Source organism: Quercus robur, chromosome 4 (assembly GCF_932294415.1).
Source record: "Quercus robur chromosome 4, dhQueRobu3.1, whole genome shotgun sequence".
Classification (NCBI taxonomy): Eukaryota; Viridiplantae; Streptophyta; class Magnoliopsida; order Fagales; family Fagaceae; genus Quercus; species Quercus robur.
The window spans coordinates 796484-808214 of NC_065537.1; the positions used below are offsets into that span (position 1 = coordinate 796484).

At 33.8% G+C, this 11731-nt stretch overlaps 1 protein-coding gene across 1 annotated transcript; it reads right to left on the reverse strand.

The window, feature by feature from the left end:
• Window positions 1-549: 549 nt before the first annotated feature.
• On the reverse strand, window positions 550-11457 carry LOC126720276 (DEAD-box ATP-dependent RNA helicase 51-like). Its single transcript, XM_050422594.1, has 11 exons — window positions 10973-11457; window positions 9953-10324; window positions 6936-7019; window positions 5190-5231; window positions 4918-4989; window positions 4031-4330; window positions 3888-3926; window positions 3667-3771; window positions 3137-3205; window positions 2925-3050; window positions 550-962 (listed from the first exon to the last, which is right to left on the reverse strand). The coding sequence occupies exons 1-11, from the start codon at window positions 11381-11383 to the stop codon at window positions 780-782; spliced, it is 1803 nt and encodes a 600-aa protein (XP_050278551.1). The 5' UTR covers window positions 11384-11457; the 3' UTR covers window positions 550-779.
• Between the last annotated feature and the right edge of the window lie 274 nt (window positions 11458-11731).

Sequence of the window (11731 nt, forward strand, 5' to 3'; positions counted from 1 at the left end):
TGCTGTCAACAGTTTTTAGCCAAATTGAGAGGGGAGGGGGTTGGGTTAAGGGACAACCTGTCATCTCTCTCTCTCTCTCTCTTCTTACAAGCCAATCCTTTGACCGAGCCACCAATTGTGCCTTTGTCTCACTAATTGCCATGAATTCGTCTTCAGCCACCTCTCTCTCTCTCTCTCTCTCTCTCTCTCTATATATATATATATATATATATATATGCGTGTGTAAATATTTCATGACCCATGCCACCGATATCAAACCTAAATGATCATGTAATTGAATTGATATTATGAAGTGCATCCAAATTTATAGACTTCTAATAAGCTTCTTTTTTTTTATTTCTTTTTTTTTTTGGTGATAAATTTGATAGTTACAACAGAAATGAGAGATTTGAATTTTGGAAATTATTAGAAACATCAAGAGATGTCAGTTGAGCTATAAGACTCTCAATATAAGCCTATTATTGTTGTTGTGAGGATGAGACCTATGATGCACACAGTCGCTTAGGCATAAGAAACTGAACAATAACTTGCATGGTGTAACATAGAGAGGAAACCAATTAGGACTAATTAAAATTAACACTAAAATCAAAATTTTTTGAGCATTTATGCCGAGTTTGACTTTTGTTAAGCTTCTTGTATGCGCATCACATACAAGATTTTGCTCGAGAGATCATCAGAGTCAATAAACAAGATATCGTGACCACCAGTACATGGTGATGAAAAAGAAAAAGGAAAAACCCTCTATTGCAGAGGCACAATACTCTACAGACTCCGCCTATTTAATGCCTTGAAAATTGTCGTTTATCATCTCCACCTCCCTGTCTTCCATAAGGGTTGCTCTCACTAAAACCATGTTTAGCTCCTTCAACTTTTCGCATTTTCCTTCTGAACTTTGAAGCACCACTATCTATGTTCAGATTCACTTTTGGTGGGTTTGAAAAGCAAAAAGAAGCTGCAACAGCCTGAACAAACAAAATACCCAGAACATGAGCATTGTATTATATGTTGTATATTACGGCACAACAAACAGAAATCAATCAATTTTTCTTTAAAAAAAGTCAGAATCATTTGAACTCAGGTCACCAAGCATGTCAAATTGGTTACACAAGCTACACCTCTAGCCTAAACAAATCAAGTTGCTGCCTAATGATATCACCGTAAGTATTCAGCACAGTTGTCTTGACATTTTTGAACCAAAAACAAGCTGATCACAAGCTAAGGCATAGTTGGTCGTACCAAAAGAAATCAGTTTTCTTCTTCCAAAAAATGCTAAATGTCCTAAGCTCTAGCCTAATGAGAAGCAAAAGCCTCTCCAAAAATAGAAACCAGTCTGGCTGGTTTCTTTATTTGTCATTCCCTAGTGGAACATACCACAAACACCTAGAGCTGGCTTCTTTATTTGTCATTCCCTAGCGGAACAAACCACAAACACCTAGAGCTTACACCCTAACAGACATCCAAGGTTCATAGTTGATGAGATGTTATTGTAACCCTTAGCATTCAAGCACTATGTTGATATAGGGACTTCATTTTTCTTTTAACTAGCTAAGTGCAACTTATTATTAATTTTCTTCAATATTTCAATAAGTTTGCCAAGAATATGGTAGGTTAATTGGTTGACACTTCAATTTCCAATAGAGATATTCATGATTCATATCCCCAAACTATCGATGTATAAAAAAAATTTTAAATAAATTTCCTTGTAAAAAATTGTAACCTTAATTATTTTATAAACAAAATAGAAATCATACTATGTGTGTGTGTTCACAAATTGAAAATTACATGATATAGAAGTTAATAAAGATAAACTTATTTCATACCTACTAAAAAAATGCATATATCCTTCAATTATTGTTTCTCATATAAATGTAGAAAAATTATATTAAAGAAAACACACACACACATATATTACATGTGACTGAAAGGAGTTAGGAAATTTAAAGGACTAAGATTTATTTTAGTGAATTCACAAATATTTAATTCTTTCATGGCTCTTGTGTCAATTGTTGTCAAAGCAACTAAACATGAGAAAGAATGTCATATTCTAAATTTATTATTATTATTCCAACTAAAAATTATCTCTTAGATCGAATTTATAAATATAATCATATAAATTCATTTGATATAAATAATTAATGTACAACTATATATAATTAATATAAGCATTTACTCTATTAGCTAATTTAATGAACTAATACTTTAATATAAATGCAAACTTTGTTGATTTAGAACCCTAAATAAAGAGAACTTCAAGAAATGCTCCACATGGCACAACCTCATACTCTTTAGCATGAGGTCTCTGCTTTTATATATATATATATATATATATATATATATATATATATATATATATATTTTTTTTTTTTGATATGATTAGATATTTTCCCATGCATATGTTTGGTTGGATTTTCTCTTTACCCAAAATTTTAGGTTCACAAATATGGAGAGAAACTCCCATAATTGGGGGATTAAAATCCCCCCGTTTGGATTAAAATGGAGATTCCATCAAGAAATCCATTGTTGTTCTATACAAACATGCTATAAAAACGTCTTAAAAATTTTAATAAAAAATGACACATCTTTTCACAATGTGCTTAGGGCTGTCCCCCTAGGGTCAAAGCAATACAGATTTCCAAATGGACACTCTCCATTTGAACCTAAATTGAGAGGATCCTTTCCCAGAATTAGTGGATATAAAGCTCTCCCAAAACACCAATTTAGCCAGCTAGGTGATACTTATTTGGAACCAAATTGCTCGAGATACCTAAATTCAAGAAAAGGCCCTTAAATTTTTTATTTCTAGAACTTTGTTGTCACCCCTAAAATTGTTGTCAACAGTATATATTTAAAATGATAGAAGTTCCCATTTACCAAGCTGAAAGGCTTTTACCAGCAGATCACTTATAAACATAAAAGGCTTTTACCTGCAGATCAAGGCGGTGAACATCAAAGATGTCTTTCATAGAGTGAGAGTTATATGCTAATAAGTAGGATCTGTATGCATCTTTAGCTGACTTATTCAAGTAATAGTTACTGCCCACCAACTTCTCCTGCAATAATCCAAATACTCCAAACTAAATCCAGCAGTTTAAAATAGAAGAGCTATTGACCATAAAATGTGGAAGCAGTAAAGTACCAGGTGAGACTGCACATTAGCCAACTTCTTTTGATCAAATTCATACTCTTTAACGTGGACTTTTTCTGCCTGAAAGTAGACATCATCTTAGGATGCAAAACAAGCAACTATACAGCAACAATTTATTGTGGAAAATAAAGGAAAAACCTATTGGCCACTAATTTGATTCCTACTCATTTTTCTTCACAGGATCCTCCACAAAGCAATAGTCTTTTTCTTATTTTTCATTTTTTTTTATAAGCTCTTTTAATGTATTTATTTTTTAAAAAATAGGTAAGTTACACATGCACTTAATGGGCCTTGAACCCAACTCCGCATTCCCATTCTTCATTTTAATCTAAACTTTAAGTTATACAATAACAACACCACCCCCCCCCCCCCCCCAAAAAAAAAAAAAAAAAAACTAGCCTCTTCACATCATACTAAATATGGACGTGTCGACTTTAACATAAGGATTGTCTAAATCAGTGGCCTCTAGTTTGTTTTGTTGGATTGCTTTTCCTTTTTCTTATTCAGTGAATAAACTATACCTTTAGAAGGCGAAGAAGTTGCAACTCTTCAGGTATCAGAAAAATCAGAGCATTTCCTATTGCACCTTCCCCACGAGCTGTTCGACCAACCCTATGAACGTAATCCTGAAAGGAGTAACCCCAAGCTAAATTTCAACATTATACTAAACATAGAAGAATAGAATAGAAAACAGAGATTATATTAAATTTGTTATAGGAGGGCAGGATGGGGAAGTAATCACCTTGGGCTCATCTGGAGGATCATACTGCACAATCCAGTCCTACAAACGAAGACAAGGGGAAAATAACAGAATTTAAAACCATATCAGGAATAACAATAATAGAAATTAATAATTATGTCACATAGTAAACAAAAGAAACATACCACATCAGGAAAATCAAGCCCACGAGCAGCAACATCAGTACATAATAAGATCCCCTTCTCTGCTTTGCAGAAGTCAAAAAAGGTTGATGTCCTTTTCTGCTGCTTTTGCTTTCCATGGATATCAAGGCAGTCCACCTGAATGTATCTCAGTAGTTCAGAATGAAATTTGACCGAATTGCATGAAGAGAAGAAGACCATCACTTTCTTTGACAGATTCCTTTTCAAGAAGGAATACAAAAGAATAAATCTCTTGGCGCTGGGCACAACACAATAGCCTTGCTGCAGCCCTTCATTGGTGACCTATAAAATCCAGGATCTTGTCAGATTTCAAAGGCAAGGGGCTGAAGAAGAAGCAACATGATATAAATTCAGGACATCAATACTAAGTGGTTAAATGAACAAGGTCATTGACACAGGACATGGCAACATAGCAATTCCTGAAAAATTAGGACACCTCATGGTGGAGAGATGATAATTAATTAATTAATCGTTTAATACATACTTTTAGGCAAAATTTATGGCTATTTTAAGTTTTCAAAATAAATAAAAACATATCTAAAATCAAAGGAATTTATTTAAATATCATTTTTTTCTCCCAACACACTGAGGACACGCATGTAGTCCCCAGCAAGTGTGTCTGTGCTCTCACTCTTTAAAAGACAATATTATCAGGCCATAAATTAAAGCCTACACAGTCTCATAATCTCATACTCAAAGACATCCAATAAATCAGTGTTAAAAGGTACAATAAAAATATCATGTTAATAGACGTGACATCAGTAAAGTTATCAATAGCAATTATTTGATAGAAGATCACTCACTGTCACAATAAGCTATTTATGTGCACTGCATGTCAGGTAGTAGTATATTAAATTAAACTAATCTACCTTTTTTCTCCCAGCATCCACATCAATATAGATAGGAGTTGTCTGAAATGATAAGCGTGCAAGGTCCTCAACCTACAAATTTACAGGAAAAACATTAGAATCCAAATCAAAACCAAACTATTTGATATTTATATGACACACACAAGAAAAGTGAAAGTATGTTGATACCAAATTTTCTCCACAAAAGAAAGAAAAAGAAATAAATAGCATAAAATATTTGTAAAGTGGAAAAGAGAAAAGATTAACTACCATGCGGCTTCAAAATGACTAACCTTTTTAGTCTGGGTAGCTGAAAATAAAGCTGTTTGCCTATTCTGCACATTGAGTAGCGACTCACAATCAGTTAAAGAACCTTGGATATTACCACAAATGATATAGCATATGATTTCAATTACTAACTGATAAGTAAATGGAACTGAGAATATTTACATTTTTAATCATTACATTGCTAAACAAAGTTGAATCTTTTCAGAAAAATAAATTGCATGCTAGATGTAGAAATTGACTAATAAATAACATCTGTCCTTAGCAGCAATGTCCTAGCATCAGACCCACAATCCTAATTTCAAGTGGTGGAATATTGGAATCTATGAATTAGCTGACATGAATCACTTTGTTTGTTTTGTTGTAAAAGGTCTTCACATGTAATATGTTTTTATAGCAAAACATTTTCAAGTGTTTGGTGTGACATAAAATTTTCAATTGAAAAAAACACGACAGTGCCTCCTAGCCACCAGATACCATGACCGATGGCTAGACAACCAGATGGAGAGGGGACAGCCACTGTGTTTTTGTAAAATGTTTTACCATGTTTTTTGTTGGTTAAACGTCTTACAGATTTTTACAAAGAGTTTTATGGTCAATGGAAAACATTATTAGGTTTGACCAAATTTTACCATGAAACAAACACGGTAAAATGCTGAAATTACAGCAAAACAAAGGGTAGTGCATGCGTGTGTGAAAATTTTATTGAAAATAGATAACACCACTGAGTACACAAACTGTGTGCTCAGATAATAAAATCAAGACAAATTACAGCAGTCAAGAAACTCTTTAACAGATTGGAACACTGGTGGAAGCATCCCATGGATGCAACTACAATAATTGAAACCAATAGTTGAGACAATTCTTTCAATTAGTACATCCATTCCAAGGAAGCAAAGTGAATGCAACTACAAGTAAGGCATTTTATCAACTTGATTTGTCAGTAAAGTTAACATTGCATTAAAAATGCATGTCTGCTCAGCCAAGTAATATAACTGATGTAGAACAGTGTAAGAAAATAAAGATAAAAGAGGAACAACAGGATAAACATGACAAACCCTAGGCTCCACCACCTAGAATCTAGCTGAAAACCTTAGGCATCACCACCTAAGGGTGTTTGGCATCACTACCAAACAAAAGAGGAGCACATTCTAAACTCATAAAATTGTTATTCCAAATCACACTGCCTTTCACAATTACAAGAGCAATAGTTTAATAGGGTTCAGTGATTACACCAATATGGAAAATACCTAATTAAATTCCATAAAAACCTTAACATTAAAAACCAAATTCTAAATTCAAATTCAAAAAAAAAATTAATTTCAAATTCAAAAATGAAATTTTAAATGATTTTGGTGTTCCTTGCATCAATAACCTTCTTCAGAACAGATATATGTTCAACTTTACTTTCCCTCCATTGGGATCTTGGGTAGTACCAAATGGAGAAAAACAACCTAGATTAGTTTGGAAAATGCTAAGGAAACAAAGTCAGTTTCTCACCATTACCCCTTCCTTTTTCTTTTTCCCTTGTCTTTCTTCCTAATAACTAAACATGACCTGGCTCTATTGTTAGATTTGGTGAAATCTTGACACAGCATTAAACCTTTTTTTTATAGATGATACAGCATTAAACTTGCACATGGTGTTTACTTCCATATGATAACTGCCTTAATTCACTCAATGATAAATAAATAAATATATATATATATATATATCATATTTTAAAAAAAACATAGATTACAACATATTTTTACCTTTGGTAGGAGCTTAATAATCTGCCTCATTTCGTCCTCAAAGTTTGATTCTAGTATCCTGTCAGCTTCATCAATTATTAGGCACTGCCAGTTCAAGTTTATAAGAAAAAAAAAAATAAGAAGAGTAATTAGAACATATACAGATAAATTGCATGGAATAACTAGCTTTAACTAGAGGGGGGGAAAAAAAAAAAAAAATATATATATATATATATATATATATATATTTAAGATATCTTCATAGAACAGCCTAAAACTGCGGCCCCTTGCAAATTTTTTACTTTTTATTTTTGGGTTTGAGACGACTTTTTTTTAGTGTTTACTAGAATCAACATGGCACAAATGATGTGAATGCTTAAAAAAAAATAAAAATTAAAAAAAAAAAAACCAACAACAGCGGCAGCAGCAGCAGCAACAAAAACAACAACAACGAGCTGGGAGAAAGATCAAATGCTCGACAACCAACAATATACAACATAACAAGTTTTACCCGTACAAGTGATGCATGTTAAGCCTCGTTTCTAGGTAAGTAACAAAAACACACGATTATAGCACAACAGGCCAATCACTGCCAGCTGCTTGATGCTTGTAGTTAAAGTATGATTGCCCAAGACAATATGGCATGACTTGTGGTCACGCTGTTTATGGGAGAGGCAATCACATTCAAAGTCAAGCTTTTTTTTTTTTTTTGATAAGTAATAAACTTCATTGAAAATTGATATAAGGAAAAATAAAAATAAAGCAAGGCACACAGGCAGTGTGCTAAAAGGCAACAAAGAAGAGAAACTAATTAGGAATGAAGGTACAAAAGTCAAGCATATTAGGAAGAGAAATGAAAGTAACAACACCCAAAGCATTTGCCCATTCAACAAAGTCTGAAAGAAGAAGTGCTTCAACTCATGAATCGACCTTTCATCCCCTTCAAAAGTAGGTGCATTCCTTTCCCTCCATATGGCCCACATAAGAAAATGAGGGATCATACTCCAAAGCACCTTAGTTTTGAGTCTGTTAAACTTATGAGGCCAACTTGCCATAAGTTTCACAACACTACACAGCATGACCCAATGAGCCCCAAAAAGGGAACACACCATATTCCATAACTCTTGAGCTACTAGGCAATGTAGAAGTAAGTGATCAATAGTCTCCCCGTTCCTCTTACACATGCAACACCAATCCACCACCACCAGTTTTCACCTCCTTAAATTATCAATGGTGAAAATCTTCCTTAACGCTGCTGTTCAAATAAAAAAACTAAACTTTGTAGGCACCTTAAGATAGGGATCATGCATTGGACTATCCATATAATTCTAGAGACTAAGGATGAACAAACCAGTGTTTTTTTTTTACTTTGATAAAGACGAGCAAACAAGCAATATACTGTCTATAATTAATGTCAACTTTGTGGAACTTACAATCAAGTCAGTACATTTTAGGGACTTAAACAGTATGATGACTCAATGAAGGACGAGAGAACACAGCATATATATATATATATATATATATTCCAGGGTAAGAATGCAATATTATTGATAAGAATAAAATATTGTTTCTTTCATAAATAAGTTTTGGCCCTGTGGAGGAAAAGAATACGTGTGACCGACCTAACTAATCAGTTGAGGATCCATAGCCCATGAAGGTGAAAAGGGTGGGGGGGGAGGAGGAGAGGTTCAAACTAGTGATATCTGCTTCATGGGGCATGGTCCCTAGTAGATTGTGCTACCTTGGGGTTAAAAACGATATTATATTTTTTTGTGAACTGAAATTCTCCCTGATTCCCATCCCCAGACCCAAGGAAAACTTAGCCAAAGGAAACAACACGGACATCAACTACATTGATGCTCATAATTGATAAAATAATAAATGTACCTCATTACAAATAAATGAATTAAAATTATATTACAAGGTAAAGAAGTAATGGAGAGTATACTGCAGATAGAATAGAATGGAGGAAAATAATACGTGTGGCTAACCCTAGCTAATTTGTTGAGGATCCATAACCGACCCTAACATTTTGGGACTAAGGCTTTGTTGTTATTATTATTATTATTTTTTGATAGGTAAAAACAATATTATTGAAAAGAGACTACGTCATGAAAATAAACAAGAGGTAGCCTATAGAACTACAATGGGATAATATCTACATAAGAGTTGACTCTATGAAGGAGTGAATGGAAGAATTACTATTAGTAAGACCCAAACAAAATACCCCTCATAAAGAGAACTAAGAAGACATGCACTCCACATCTTCAAAAATATGCTGATTTCATTTCCTCCATATAGGTCCACATCAAACATAAAGTAATTACTCTAATAAATACACTATAACCTAGATTTTCTGAGGCAAATGTAATCAAACACAAGATTGAACTCAAACGTAAGCAAGAAACTAGTCAAAATTCAACTCGAAATCCAATCGAAAATGGCCCATTGCCATCACTCTTTTTTTTGATAGGTGGCCCATTGCCATCACTCATTCACAATACTGAGACATGAGAACTAGCATATAGTATGCATTTAATTAGAAATTATCAAATTCATAAACAGTATCTATATATATCATCTCTTCTTTGTTGGTAGGTTGTAGCCACATTATGCAATCCAATAAGGACAAGTTTCATAACGTTGTAGATTTGTGAAAGCTGCCTGAAAGAAATTCTGTATAAAGCAGCTGTGAGATTTTTGCTATAATATTTTTTGATAGATGATTTGCATAAGCATCTGTATATATTCAAATTGCTTTGATGAATTTTGGTAAATATTCTTATAGAAGTGCAGTAAAAATTTGAAGTTAGTCAGTTACCAAGGAGGATATCATGGTATGATTTGAGAAAAATATAAGAATTTGATGGGATAGATTTTACAACAGCAATACTGTTAACAGTTTGAAGTTACAAATGAGTTTCGATGAGAAAGTCACATATAGCAACATTCGCCTAAACAGCTAAAAAAGTATAATTTGTAGAAAAAATATTAATAATAACAACAAAAATAATGTTAAGAAATTGTGTGTGCATTACCTTCAAGGTTTTAAACATGAATCCCTTGGTATTTTGAAGATGATCAAGCAGTCGACCAGGGGTTGCAACTAATAAATTCACTCCTTTGACAATACGCTCTGCTTCCGATCTTCTAGCTGAACCACCAATAACCAAACCAAGAGTCTGGGAATGGTACTTGAGAAGGTCTTTCGCGACAGCATGAGTCTGTATTGCTAGCTCCCTTGTTGGGCAAATAACGATGACTCCGGTTCCATTACGTGAAGAAAAATGGCTGTGATGTAACAACTCGACAGCTGGTATTAGAAAAGCAAGAGTTTTCCCAGAACCTGTCCTTGCAGCTCCAAGAATGTCTTTGCCAAGCAATAGTGGTGGAATTGCTCTGGCTTGAATCTGCATTGCATTTTTTAAAAAAGCGAGGTAAAAAAAATTGACTAAGCATAATAATTAACAAGTCTTCTTCTACAAACTTATCTTAAGCCTACAACATAACATGGAATAGAATAAAAATACTATCTTTGATCAAATACATGATCCCATAAAATACAAAGTGAGAGAATTTCCCTTGCTAAAGAGTATTTACATAATGACCCAAAAATTTTCACAAGATAAATGACAGCTGCCAAGGTGTCAAGTTATTAATAGTAGATGAAAATCAATAAAAATTTGCTAAATTAATTGTCGTAGTAGCATTAGGGTCCATTTGGTTAGGCATTTTGGGAGCCTAAAAGTGCGTTTGTTTTGCAATAGCAACTCCTCGTAGCTTTCTTACAAACGTTCATTTTAAACCCAAAACACGGTTTTGCAACAGCTTATACAAATGCACCCTTACTCATGTATCAAAGAACAGCAGTAGTCATATATTCCAAAGTAAACTCATATTTAAGGAAATGAAGTTTCTTTGCTCATGAAATCAGACTAACCCAATAATAATAATAATAACAATTAAGGTTGAATTGAAATGAAACAAGCAAAGGCAAGGCAAGGCTTTTGAAATTGAATTATAAATTTAGTGAGAGAGAGAACTTGGGGAAAGCTAACCTGAGTCATATATTGAAATCCAATATCTTTAATAGCATTGGAAGTGGGTTCAGAGAGACCCAAAGATTCAAAGGACTCACTGCTCATAATCCCACCACCACTCTTCTTCACCTTCTTCTTCTTCTCTTCCGTCGATTCCTCACCATTCTCTCTCTCTTCCTCTTCCTCTTTCTTCTCCTCTTCAATCTTCATCTTCTTCTCTTTCTTATTCTTCTTCTTCTTCTTCTTATTCATCTTATTCTCCTCCTCCTCAACCTTTTCAACTTGTTCTTCTTCATTTTGAGGGTTTTGAGGCTCCTCCTCCTCCGCTGAATTCTTGTTGGGTCTATTTCTCTTGCGCTTCTTCTTCTTCTTGTTGGTCTCGTCGGCGACCATTGTTGTGCGCTTTAGCTCTGAATCTTCTTCGGCCATGTTGTTGTTGTTGTTCAGCTGATTCGATTCCAATTTCCAAAGAAAGAAGAAGAAGATTCGAAGTATGAAGTATGAAGGGTTTTTGGGTCAGTCAGTCACTGTTACTAAACCCTAGCCACCATTTCTTTTTGATTTGGGCCGGGCAAAACCGAGTCCAACGGATCGGATCACTTTATCATTTTTTTTCTTTCTTTTTTCTTTTCTTTTCTTTTCCACTTCTTGAAAATATTTCGAAATTCAATTGTGTTGAAAATTTGAACCCATGCTAACCCAAAAAAAATTTACTATATATTTATCAAAACCTGTTATATTTTTTTTGATAAGCAAACCTGTTATATGGTTCTAGAA

Excerpts from the sequence above, each read along its gene's own strand:
- LOC126720276 (XM_050422594.1), bottom strand. The coding sequence starts at position 11,383 with ATGGCCGAAGAAGATTCAGAGCTAAAGCGCACAACAATGGTCGCCGAC. Across the intron at positions 4,990-5,189 it reads CAGCTACCCAGACTAAAAAG|GTTGAGGACCTTGCACGCTT; the intron begins GTTAGTCATTTT and ends GTAAATTTGTAG. Across the intron at positions 3,206-3,666 it reads AACTTCTTCGCCTTCTAAAG|GCAGAAAAAGTCCACGTTAA; the intron begins GTATAGTTTATT and ends GTCTACTTTCAG.